The sequence below is a fragment of the Callospermophilus lateralis genome, chromosome 2 (assembly GCF_048772815.1).
Source record: "Callospermophilus lateralis isolate mCalLat2 chromosome 2, mCalLat2.hap1, whole genome shotgun sequence".
Lineage (NCBI taxonomy): Eukaryota > Metazoa > Chordata > Mammalia > Rodentia > Sciuridae > Callospermophilus > Callospermophilus lateralis.
The window spans coordinates 193,518,195-193,531,779 of record NC_135306.1 but is presented as its reverse complement, the minus strand read 5'-3'; the positions used below and the strand labels follow the sequence as shown (position 1 = coordinate 193,531,779).

The 13,585-nt window shown below is 36.7% G+C and overlaps 1 protein-coding gene across 1 annotated transcript; it reads right to left on the bottom strand.

Annotated features, from left to right (window-relative positions):
- Nucleotides 1-2,589: 2,589 nt before the first annotated feature.
- Nucleotides 2,590-3,519, bottom strand: LOC143391639 (olfactory receptor 4A47-like). Its single transcript, XM_076844399.2, has one exon. It carries the CDS (start codon nucleotides 3,517-3,519, stop codon nucleotides 2,590-2,592), a length of 930 nt encoding a protein of 309 aa, XP_076700514.1.
- Nucleotides 3,520-13,585: the final 10,066 nt, after the last annotated feature.

The following is a 13,585-nucleotide window of genomic DNA, read 5'->3' as shown; positions in this document are numbered from 1 at the left end:
AAATATATAACATATTAGCTAGTCAAAAGTGCTAACACTAACTGTGAAAGTAAACCTTAACTGTGACAGGGTTAAAAATATTGAGGGTGTGAATTTTTATAAAGTTAATCAGATAAGATCCATATATAAAATTACAAATAATGTACTTATAAAAATCTATAGACTGTTTAAATTTACAGAAATTAATACAAAAGTCCTTTGAAAAGAATAACCAGAATCCAGCAATATAAAAAACAATATAACACATCCCTAGCAAAATTTGTTCCACAAATGCCAAGATGATCCAGTTCAAGAAATTCAAATGATATAATTGATCATATTAGTATATATAAGGATACAATCATGTAGTTATCTGAATGACATATAAAAAGACATTTTGAAAAGTGATATCATTCTTGATTATTTAAAAAAAATCAAAAAAAATATAAATTAAGATAAAGTTCAGTTCTTATCACCATTATTTCACATTTTGCTGGATGTAGGAGCCAATGCAATTCAACCAGAGAAATTAATTAACAGTGGTAGAGTTTAAAAGAAATGCTGAAGATAGTAGAAAATTAAATAGATGCATATAAGGACAATCAGAAAAAAGAAAAAGAAGCAATTTCAAAGTTTGAAAACAACTACCCAATGAACATAAGTTTCATAAAGTTGTGTCATAACTATAAATATAAATGGACAATCTAAGAAACTTAAAGCACAATAATTTTAATTGTGACTCTCTACTAAAACAGGTCTTCTAGGAACAGGTAACAAGAAAATGCTAAATTGCATCAAATAGTAGTTATATTTGTTAGTATCATAAGCATTTTTTATATTTAAAAATGTTTAGCCCTATTGAGGTAAAATTGACAAATAGCATCATACACACTTCAGGTAGACAAAATGATATATCTACACACACATACTCATGCATGCACACACACATGAACACATACATAGACACACACACACACATTGTGACACTGAAGCCAGAATTAGACAGGAAGTCGGTATAGATGATAGGTGAATTGAGTCAGGTCAGATGAAGTCAGGCCAAGTTTGAGTGAGTCCTGGGAAGTTGGAGTCTGTCCCCTGAGGGATTAAACTGTTGATTCCTTCAGAGCCCTTCCACCACCCTTATCAAGAACTTCCCCCTGCTCCAACTTGTTGCTAAGGTAACCTGTCCCAGGAATTGCCCCTCCCTACAGGGAGCTATAAAGATGATAATTGATGTGTCCAGGACTGCACCATCCTGCCCTTCCCCCTTCTGCCCACATGGTTCTCACCTTTTGGCCATCCCACCCAGCATTCCTGGTCACTTAAGCAGGAGGGAGAAAGATAAGGAGAAGAGGGCCGGAGAGCAAAGGAAGCCTAGGACGTATAAAAAGGGCAGAACACCTCACTTTTTGGCATATGAGGATACCAGCTATGGCCCCCTTCTCCCTCCCGGGAGACATCTATGTTACCCCTTTTTAAATAAACCCTGCTTTATATGCTTGCCTCGGCATGCTTCACTAATGTTCAAACTTCAACATTTGAGGGAACAGAACTCACCACTGATAACCGATAGTATCAAAATGATCACCATAATTGAGCTAATTGACGCACACATCATCTTATGAAAGTATCATTGTCGTAAGACACCAGATATCATTTAGCTTTTCAAATGAAACTTTGTACTCTTTGACCAACATCTCTGCTCCTCCACCACCCTCCAGCCCATGACAACCATCATTATGCATTTTGCTCCTATAAGTGCCACATATAATAAATATCATGCACTATTTGTTTTTACTGTATCCACCCTATGTCACTTAGTGTAATTTCCTCCAAGGTAATTCTCATTGTCACAAATGATAACATTTCTTTCTTGAAGAATTTTAGAAATAGCCCAGTGTGTGCATCTGCAAGTAGCACTGGGAGACTTTGGTGGGGAACAAACACAAGATTTATTCTAGTCTTGCCATTTTGTGTGGGTTATATTTTTTTAATATTTTTTGAGTTGTAGATTGACACAATACCTTTATTTTATTTCTTTATTTTTATGTGGTACTGGGGATGGAACCCAGTGCCTTGCACATGCTAGGCTAGTGCTCTACCACTGAGCCACAACCCTAGCCCCTGTGGGTTCTATTTTTAATGTCATTTTATATTATGATTTTATAATTTAAAGAATAAAATATTGCACTAAAATTTCACATGTAATGCCACTGTGGTCAAATAATTGCCACCACTTATATAGAATACAAATAGAATGATAAAGAGAATCAATGCAAAAGAAAACAAGAAATCAGAAGGAACTAAAATTAATTCATAAATTTAAAAAATACTGTAAAGCTATAAAAAAAATCTTATTAATTTTCTACATATTCTATACTGACTCCCAACTACATGTGCACTATAATTTTTCAGTGCAGTGATAAACAAGACCTTATATAGTTACAGCAGAGAAATGCATTAATGGTACAAACACATAATTTATTGTTTGATTATATTTACCAGAAATTCATTTGAGGGAAAGGAAGTTAGCATCAGTTTCTAAAAGTCTTATGATTCCTAAAGAGACAGTTTTATATTGAAATGACTCTGTTCATAGTGGCAACTCACTCATTTGCTACCTGATAAGAATTTTCTTCTCCAAAGTTTCTTCATGGAACTTGTCATCTCTGAGTTTCTCAGAGTGTAGATGAAGGGGTTCAGCATGGGGGCTATGACTGTGTAAAACACACTCAATGACTTGTCAATGGGGAAAGTCTTGGCTGGTCTTGCATACGTGAAAATACAGGGGACAAAAAAGAGGACAACCACAGTGATGTGGGAGCCACAGGTGGAGAGAGCTTTCCACCTCCCCTCCCGACTCAGGTTTTTCAGAGAGTGGAAGATGACAGCATAAGACACAAGTAAGAGCAGAAACACAGTTGTGCAGATGAGTCCCCCATTGGCCATCACCAAGAGGCCAATGACATAGGTGTCAACACAGACAAGTTTCAGTAAGGGGTACATGTCACATATGAAATGATCAATGACATTGGGGCCACAGAATGGGAGCCCATAAATAGTGCCCAACTGGATTACTGAGTGCAAAAAACCTCCAACCCAGGAAACTACCAGCAGTAAAACACATACCCACGGCCTCATGATAACCAAATAATGCAAGGGCTTACAGATGGCCACATAGCGGTCATAGGCCATCACCAACAGAAGAAAGACCTCTGATCCACCAAGAAAATGTTCTGTAAAAAGCTGAGTCATACAAAACTTGAAGGATATAGTATTTTTTCCAAAGAACAAGTCTACAATCAATTTTGGGGAAATGACTGTAGAATAAACAACATCCATAAATGATAAGCTAGCAAGAAAGAAATACATTGGTGAGCCCAGGGTCTTACTGAAGGTTATGGTCAAAACAATGAGCAGATTTCCCGCCATGGTCAAGATGTAGAAAATCAAGAACATAACAAAAAGTACTTTCTGCACCTTTGGATTCTGTGTAAGGCCCAAGAGGACAAAGTAAGTTATATTGCTCTTGTGTTCCATCTATTCCTTTATTGATGCTGATTCCAGATATTAAAGCAGTTTACCTATAAAACAATGAAAAATATTCTTATAAGTATTCTAATGTTAATTTTTACTCATTTATCCACTAAGAAAACATATAAGAGGTGTCCACTTGTATCAAGATACCTGCTGTGGATAGCTTGATTACCGAGTTGAATATAACCCAGTGCCCTGCCACAAGTGACATAATGCATAATCATGGAGTCAGGCAATTAAAGACCAACTTGATAACTGTCATACAGGTATATATGCCATGCTAAGGATTTACAGGGCTGAAACATACAAACCCACTGGTATCTGGAAAATATTCTCACAGGAATCAGGTGAGGTTAAAGAAATGAGATAAAATTTAAAAAAAAAAAAGAAATTCCATGAAAAGACACATTTGCAAAGTCAGGAAGGTGTAATACCAAGACTCACTTGACATAATTTTATGGCAAAATGAACTATGAATTTGAAATTGGACCAAAGACACTATTAGTTGCCAGTGCTATAACTTGAAGACAATGATTGCCTTCCTCCCACTTTCTAATCACATGTTGCTCATGTGAGACCTCAAACACACACGCCTTAGCATTCATATTTCTAGGAACACTCTGCTCATTCTGATGTATGGGTTCTCAAGCCCAGTGCATGCCTTCTCTGTGACTCCCCTCTTCCCTCTGAGTCTTCACCATAACCACCTTGCAATATTCACATTTCTACCTGTGGGTTCTTCATGGCAATATTGACCAACTAACCACAAATCCAAGAGATAGTTCCATAGTTTTGGATATTTATTACAGCCTCACTCCATTCCTAGGAACTAAAATATATTCATTTGCTAAAACTTCCACAACACAGCAGCACAAACTGTGTAGTTAAACAGCACAATTTTTTGTCTCCAAATTCTACCATCTGGACACTCAATATCAAGGCTTCTACGGTGTTGATTCCTCTAGAAGATTATGATGGAAGGAGCTGTTCCACGTATGTCTTCTTGGCTTAGAGATGGTGAACTTTACCATTCTCCTTATGTCTAAATTTTCAATTCCAATGACACCAGCCATATTGGATTGATGCCCACCCTAATGCCAAATTATTTTAATTTGATTATCTACCCAAAGACTTTATCCCAAATAAAGTCACATTCTGAGGTATAACAGACAAAGAACTTGACATAAATATTTGAGAAGGGAGGCATAATAAAGCCACAACTGTTTCATGTGACAACGAGTAACCGATAATAATTACCACAATCTCAGATATCCACTGTCTCACTGAAATCTCCTTTTAGTGTCTTCACATGCATATTCCTCCTTTAATTCACCTATAAATGCTTAAAGGTCTCACAAATTCTGTGTCCTAAACAGTATCTCTCCCCTCCTTTTCAAACTGGTGTCTGTAACTACCTAATTGGCACCCCCAATTAAGTATCCACTTAGCATTTAAAAAGTAAGTTTTTAAGCTTTCATGATAAATGTATTCCTGATAAGTTATTCACTCTCTACTTAAAGAAATAGAAGCTTCTTTGTAATAGACAAGACTACATTCAGATGATGTCCATAACTACTTTATTCCTCTCATGTTATTCATTCATACAATTAATAAGTCTTGTTCACTCTCACTTTATAACACATTGCAAATCTGACTATTCTCACTACACTCTGTTCACATCTCCTGTCTCCTGGAATAGACCCCTGCCTGGTCTGCCTACTTTCATTTTGGCTTCCAATAAAATATCTCCCTGAAGCATTCTAAATGATCCTTTTAAATCTTATTCAGATCATATCATTCCCTTACTCAAACCCTGTCCAGGAGATTCCACTTTACTTTCACCTATTAAGTAGACACTAATTTCAGAGACCAGAAGCAGTTAGTTACCACAACCTGTGAAATAATGGAAAGTGTTGTGGAAAGTTATATTGTATCTGCAATCTTTTATTTATTTATTCTGCCAACATGGGTCTGTCCAGCATGTCACTTTCATTGTGCTGATCAAATAAGGACGATTTTCAGGACTAGCTCTTTAAGGCTCAGGGTCTACATCAGGGGTCATGTCTTCAGAAGACAGAAATCTTGGTGCTGACAGAGAATCAGCTTTTCACCATGAATCTTCTACTTTTCCAGATGGAAGCATAACTATTGAGAATATAAAATGTCCCTGAATTTATATCTATATCTATATCTATATCTATCTATCTATCTATCTATCTATATATATATATATATATATACACATATGTATATATATGTATGGAAGGCACAATAAAACCATAACTGTTTCATATGACAATGAGTAACCAATAACTATCACAGTCTCAGATATCCACCATCTCACTGAAACCTCCCTTTAGTGTCTTTCTTGCATATTCCTCCTTTTCTTCAACTATAATTGCTTAAAGCTCTCACAAATTATATACAAATATATATTAAGTTATATATTTTAAAAATATATAATATATTAAAATTTATATATAAATTATATATACACATATATGTATATATTTGTGACAACTATTATGTAAAACTTGACCAGTCACTTTCTGCCTGCAGAAATTTTTTCAACATTTTAATTCTTACAAACTCAAGTAATATAATTGCCTGTGTAACAAAAAAATTCACATAACTGTAAAGCAGAGTTTTCACTACCAATTGATGAAATCTTACCTTTGGGAGATTCTCTACATATTGAAAGAGAACTTTTTACTCAAAGAGCTAGAAACACCTCTTCCATTCAGTATACATGCAGAAAGAAAAAAAAAACCATATTATTCTTTAAGAATGAATTTTAAATCATATGGCTATGTCTGTCCACTTACTCCAGAGTCTTCTAAATATTGCAGAAACTATTACTAGCATTGTAGATCAATTTCAAAGGATTTCCATGGTACAAATAGAGAAATTGAAATTTCCACATGAGGATAAATGGGAACGAATCATTTGTCCGCATAAGAAGATAGAAGTTAACCATTTTAAAAGGGATATGTCTCCTCAGTTATTTTCCTGTAAAACTAGATAATTGAATAAAATAAAGAAAAATAAATACTTTTTAATAAGAATAACTACCATTCAGCTGTTTAACCCATCTCCACTCAAATATTTGTACTAGAGCTTAGGACAGGGTATTATTGTACATTTCGCGGATCAGACTGCAAGCCTAATAAACTTTCATAGGAAATAATTTATCAGTTACTAAGAGGACAGCATCTTCTACTTGAGGGGGCAAAGCTCACTGAAGATTTTATACCATGAGCCCATGTTAATCCTGGAGTCCTGCATCTGGAATGTGTCCAAACTGATTCTTGCTTAATTATATTCACTGGGATTTTCCACAAGTTTTTAAAACAATATCAATATGTAAAGATATCATTAGATCAATCACATAACTAAGATTGGGAGATGTAAAAAGGAAAAAATTGTTTCAGAAACACTATGGAAAAATTGACAGTCTAGAATAACATCTCAAGATGAGTGCAGTGATGCACACCTGTAACCCCAGCAACTTGGGAGAGTGAGACAGAAGGATCACAAGTTTGGAGCTAGCCTCAGCAACTCAGCAAGGCCCTTAGCAACTAGTGAGACCCTGTCTCAAAATAAAATTTAAAAAAGGTTGGGATGTAGCTCAGTGGTTAAGTGCAACTGCATTAAATCCCCAGTGCAAATAATAACAATGATTACTACTACTACTACTACTACTACTAATAATAATAATAATAATAATAATAATAATAAATATATCAGCCCAGTTAATTTGTTCAGTGAAGAAAAATTCTCACTTATTACCTGCTTTGAAAGAGCATTTTTTAAAAATTTAACTAATATTCAAGTTTTTTCTTACTACTAGTTTTGGATAGAAGACCATTTATGTAGTTGGGATAACTTGTTATTTATTTATTCATTAACTTGTTGAAAAATATTACAGCATCTCTTTTATTTCATATTTTGTGCTATTAACTGGAGATACAAGATTTAACAAGGCAGAAGAAGATTACAGAAAAAATGTGTTGAGTTTATGTTTTATAATAGTCCATTAATAATAACAGAAGCAAGTAAAAACAATAATTATAGTCTTTGAACAGTACTTAAAACACAAGCAACAGGCCATGTGGCAGAAAATGGAAGTAAGACAACTTGTTAATAAGCAGATTCCAGTGTTGTGATCCTGGACTTGCCACCTGCAGAATCATGAGCGAATTAATCTTTGCTCTGTATGAATTCATCAGTCTCAGTTACGCTCAGATGACAGAAAAAAAAAATGGACTAAGGTAGTCAGGGAGGCCTTGCCTATTGGGGACAGAGGTTATATAGGAAGTGTAAATACTTTCTGCTCAAAACAAATTCTGAGCACATAAAAGTGCTCTACAAATAAAGTTCATTATTAAAAACCAAAATGGAGAACCACCCAGGGTAAGGAAGCACAAACCTGACTGCAGATAGGCCAGATGAGCCAACCATCCTTATTTCAAGTTGAGGTTAAAAACAAATAAGGTAGGATGGAAAGGTCAAAATATTTTGAACATAGCCTGTGTAAATCTTTAATGATTTTTTATTAGTACATTATAGTTATAAATAGTATCAGGGTTCATTTTGACATAATCAGACAAGCATGGAATATAATTTGCTCCACTTCTGTCTACCATACTTCTTTCCCTCCCCTCTTCTCCCTCCTCCTTCCCCTTCCTCTGCTCTACTCTCCCTTATATTTATTTATAGTTTTCTTTTAAAAATTGTGTGCCTTATAGATATACATAAAGGTGAAGTTCACTGTGGTATATTCATACACATACAAAGCATAATTTTGATCAGGATTGCAAAGATGTTGAAGAATTGTGACTGGGGTTAGGCTTCTTGCTTGTGATTTTATCATTGGAATACATTAAACGTATTTAAATCTGATATTTATTTTCTCAAAATGAAGGGGATAATATGTAATTCAAGAAATTTTGCTAATACAGCATAATGTGTGTAAACTGCATACAAAGTGCTTCATAACCAGAAATGTTTAAAGCTTTTTTTAAAAATGAAAGTAACCACCATGTCTGATTTTGCTTCTTAAGATAAATTTAGTAATTAATAAAAAATAAGCCAATTATTATATTTTAAAATTTCTCATTGGTGCATTATAATGATACATAATGGTGGGATTCATTATGCCATAAAACATGATTTGACATATAACATTACGCACACAATTGGATCAATCAGATTCCTCAGTACCTTCCCTTTTCTTCCCATTCTCCTCCCCTCATTCACCTGCTCCACTTTATTGATTTCCCTTCTTTTATTATTATTACTATTCCAGTATAATATACATAAAAGGAGAATTCATTTGGTATATCCATATATTACATAGGATAATTTGATAGATATCCTTCTCCAGTATTTCCAGATTCCCTTTCCTCCTACCTCCCCCTCAGTCCTCTTCCTTTATTATTCTCCCTTTTATTTTCTTGCAATCACCCCATCATTTTTTTTCTTTCTTTCTTTTTTTTGTATAAGATTTAACCAAGGGGTACTTTAGCACTGAGCCACATCCCCATCCCATCCTTTCTTAATTTTTATTTATATATTCATTTATTTAGGGTCTCACTGAGTTGCTGAGACTGATCTTGAACTTCCAATCTTCCTATCTCAGTCTCCCCAGCTGCTGGGATTACAGGTGTTCGCCATCATGGTTGGCGAGTGCCACCATGCCTGGTGAGTCTTGTATTTTTTTTTATTAGAATTTTTAAATTTTAATTTGTTATATATGACAGCAGAATACATTACCATTCATATTGCACATATCGAGCACAATTCTTCATATCTCTGGTTGTACACAAAGTACAGTCACATTCATGTCTTCCTACATGTACTTAGGGTGATGATGTCCATCTCATTCCACAGTCTTTCCCATCCCCATGCCCTCTTCTTTCCTCTCCCTCCCCTTTGCCCTGTCTAGAGTTCATATAATCCTCCCTGCCCTACAACCACTTTATGAATCAGTATCCTTAAATTGGAGACAACATTCGGCATTTGGGTTTTTGAGGATTGGCTGACTTCACTTAGCATTATATTCTCCAACTCCATCCATCTACCCACAAATGCCATGAATTTATTCTCTTTTAATGCTGAATAATATTCAGTTGTGTATATATACCACATTTTCTTTGCATCTTGTATTTTTTTAACCATTCAGAAACCCAATGTTATTTGATTGGAGAATTAAATTAATTAACTTTTAAAGGAATTCTTAGAAACTTCACAAATAGATAGAAATTAAATAATATATTCCTGAACAACCAATGGGTAGAAGAAGAAATTTAAAAGGATAGTAAGAAAAACCTTGAGACAAACGAATTGGAAGCATACTACATGTCAAGACATGAGAGGCAGCAAAAGGACTCTTTAGGGAAAGTTTATAGCAATCAATGCTGACATCCAAAAAAGAAGAGAGATCCCAAATAAACTACTGCCAAACCTGCACCAGGTAAAAAACCAGTTAGACTTGAAGTCATCAAAGGAAGGGAATAACAGAAATCTCAGCAGCAATAAATAAAACAAAGACTCGAAAAAAAATAGAAAGGATCAACAAAACTAAGAGTTTGTTAAAAAGATAAACAAAATGCAAAACTTTAGGGAAAATGAAGACTCAAATAAATAAAATTAGAAGTGAAAGGTGATGTTACAAGTGATATCACAGGAGGCAGAGAGAGCTTGGGTGCAAGGAACAATTTATAATATACTTCCCAAAGGCACACTCCCCATGACCTACTTCCTCCCCCATGCCCTCCCTGCCTACGGTCACCACACATTTATCCATTCAAATTAACTAATGCATGAGATAGATTAACCCATAGATTAGGTTACCTCACTCATTATATAGATATTTCATTTCTGAACATTCCTGTATTGTCTCACACATGAGCTGTGTGTGAGACTCATATCCAAATCATAACACCGACTCAAGTTATAGGAAAATACTAGTCCTTCCAGGGCCCACTATCTCTTCCCAGTCACAAATATTTCTTTTCTCTCAAAATCAACGTGGTTTCTATGATTTTTATGATAAAACTTGTGTTTGCCTTTATACTTTGGTACATTAACTTTTGGTACACTAGACGTATACTTAATTTTGTCCATACTTAAATTTTAAGTAAGGCAATCACATAGTATGTGCTCCTGGCTTTCCACAATTTCTGAATCATCATTGGGCATGGGAGAATTGTGCTACAGGTACCTATAGTGTATTTATTCTTATTGCTGTGTGTTGCAAGTGGCACTGTTAATAATTACTCAGAGGTAGATTGTCTTTCAATGCAGGTATATATTAGAACATACCAGTCATCAAATATAAACAATTAATGCAAAAGTGTTGGGTATGCTGGAGCACCCCAACTAGCGTTCAATGCACACAAATTAAACACTAAAAGCAAATCACACAATCTTAGGGCAACCACTGTGTGGGCTCTCTCTCGTCCAGTGAGGAGGTCCATGGAACAGGGTAGAGAAGAGTGTGGATGCAGAGTTGCTAATCAAGACCTCCAAAGACCAAGCAGGAAGCGGGTCTGATTTTATTGTGCAGTTACCATGTATATATACTCAGGCAGTAGCTAAGCAGATTATAGGCAGCCACCAATACAATTTCTGGCCAACTGTCCCTGCAGCGACCAATTGAGGAGTGGGCCATGGAGCAAGCACTGTGACCAACACTCAGCCTCACACCCCAGGGCTGTGCCTACAGGGTAAGCGGTTTGCCACTCACACATGGGGGAGTGGTTTGCCACTCAGACACCCTTAACATATGCCATGTATGCAGTACTCCATGCTCTTGTCCCCACAAACCACAAGCCCCAAAATACTTCCAATGCCACGCAACTTCTCTTAGCCAAAGAACAGATGTTGTCCTTGTCTGGTGGTTCTCTCTAACTGGTGGCTGGACATAAGAGAATGGTGGAGTCAGTCTAGGAATGACAGCAAGGTGGCCCGTCTCACCAATGTCCTTGGAGCAAAACTCTTCAATGCCAATGTGGCAGGGCCAGCAATTTAAATACAGTTTCAAGTTGGTGGTGCACGTTGGTGATGGTTACACCCAATGAAAGTCAATGTCCATTGGTTATGTCCAGTGAGGTGATGTAATTACAACTGGCATGTTCTTTGCTCATGTCCATGGAGCTGTGCTCCCTATCAATTGTAACCAGTCATTGCTAAGCATGCCTATGGCTAGTGCCCCTTACAGCTCTTTATCAGTCATAAGCAGACATGACTAAGAAGTTCAATGGCTGCTGTTCCTTATGGCCAACAACTTAGTGAGTTCCAGCATGTCCCAGCATTTCTATGGCAGATGCTTCCTACACTGTGTTACTTCATTATGGGAATATACCATAGTTTTAAGAGTCTATCTTAATTTTGATGGACATTAGCATCGTTACCAGTTTTATGATATTATGAACAATGTTATCTATACTTACAATGTGTCTTTCACTGCACAGATGCATTCATTTATCTTGTATTTGTGCCTAGGAATGGGTTCTCTGGGTAATAATTTGTATGTGTAGTCAGCATTAGTAGACAACCTTGAATAGCTTTCCTATATACCCTTGGAAAACCACTGTGCAATCCCACCAGCTGTGTATGAGGGAAGCCATTCCTCTATGTGGAGAGCAAACACCGGGTGTTGAGAGTCTTCACTTCAGTCCTGTAGGAGGAACACTGTAGTGGTAACTTATCGTGTATCTCCGTCATATTTTCTGGAGGACAAAGGAAGTGATTTCCCTTCCTTTCTATTGTTTCCTAGTCATCCTCTGTTCTGAGGTCCTTGTTCGAGATTCACTTGTCTGGCGATACTCCTGATGTGTAGGAATTCCTTATACATTCTGTATCAGTTCCAATTGTCTGGGATGCAAGGGATTCGTTGGGAACACTGTAGAGGGAAGGAGGGAAGAACCATCAGGAAGAATGCAGGCCTGACTCCTGCGCAGGAGAGAAGGAGGAGAGGGAGGAAAGCTGTGGATTACAATGTGGTGGTAGAAGTTTTGTCCAGACTCATGGAGAATCTACCTTAAAAGTGAGATGGGAGGAGAGGGAAGGGAATTCTGAGGAGAGTGAGGAAGGCCATGCATGGTCCTTGAGGAGGGGTGGGAATATGTGCTGATGAAGGAAACACGGCAGCATGGCTGGGCAGTCCTGATGGCCTTTTGAGGGTGGAGACAAAGTTCACAGCTGATTAGATCTTCCCTGTGTTGTCTTATTCTAGATGCTTTGAGGCAACAGTTTACAAGAAGGCTTAGGATGGGATTCATTGGGTACAACTGTTGAGTAAACCTGGCCAATACTAGAAAGAGGACTGTAAATCTAAATGGTTACACAACTGCTGGAGGAAAGTTCCTGCATGTATCCACGTATATACAAAGCATGTCTGTCCCTCTGGCTCAGCAATCCCATTACACATGCAGGTGGAACCTGATGGATTAATTCCTGAATGTGTACTTGCTGGGCTCAGATGGTTATGTAAACTGTAATGGATTTTTGGAGAGAATCTTGTCAATCATTATGATCATAAACAATAAAACTAAAATTAACTCAGCAATGCCATATATTTGGTTTTGCAAGTATGTTATTTATTCATTTTTTCCTGTTTTGTTTTGACTGGATTCCACTCCTTTTAGAATAAAGACTTCAAGCTGCTAAGAAACAGGTCTGTCTTTCTCACCATGGTATGCCTGGCATTTACCAAAGTGCTACCTTATATTAGGTGAAGCCTGAACAACTACTAACTGACAGATGGACCTGGTGGAACTGTGATTCCAATTCAGGTTTTCTGACTCTAGTTCCCTTGATCTTTAGCACACCACACACTAGTGTTGGGGACAAGAGGACAGTGATTCTTATCTCTCAGCTTTGCGGGGGAGGTGGATGAAAGAGAAGATGGCTGTAGGAGGACCTGGTCTGTGCCTAGAACAAGATATTTAACAAAAGCTGTCAACTTTGTTATGGTAGATCAGAGATTTCTCTAAAATTGCCGACCCTCCATTATCAGTTCCTGAAATATCCTGACTCCTTTTATTCCTGGCACTTTATGGAC

Coding starts and splice junctions, on each gene's coding strand:
- LOC143391639 (XM_076844399.2), bottom strand. CDS start 3,519: ATGGAACACAAGAGCAATATAACTTACTTTGTCCTCTTGGGCCTTACA.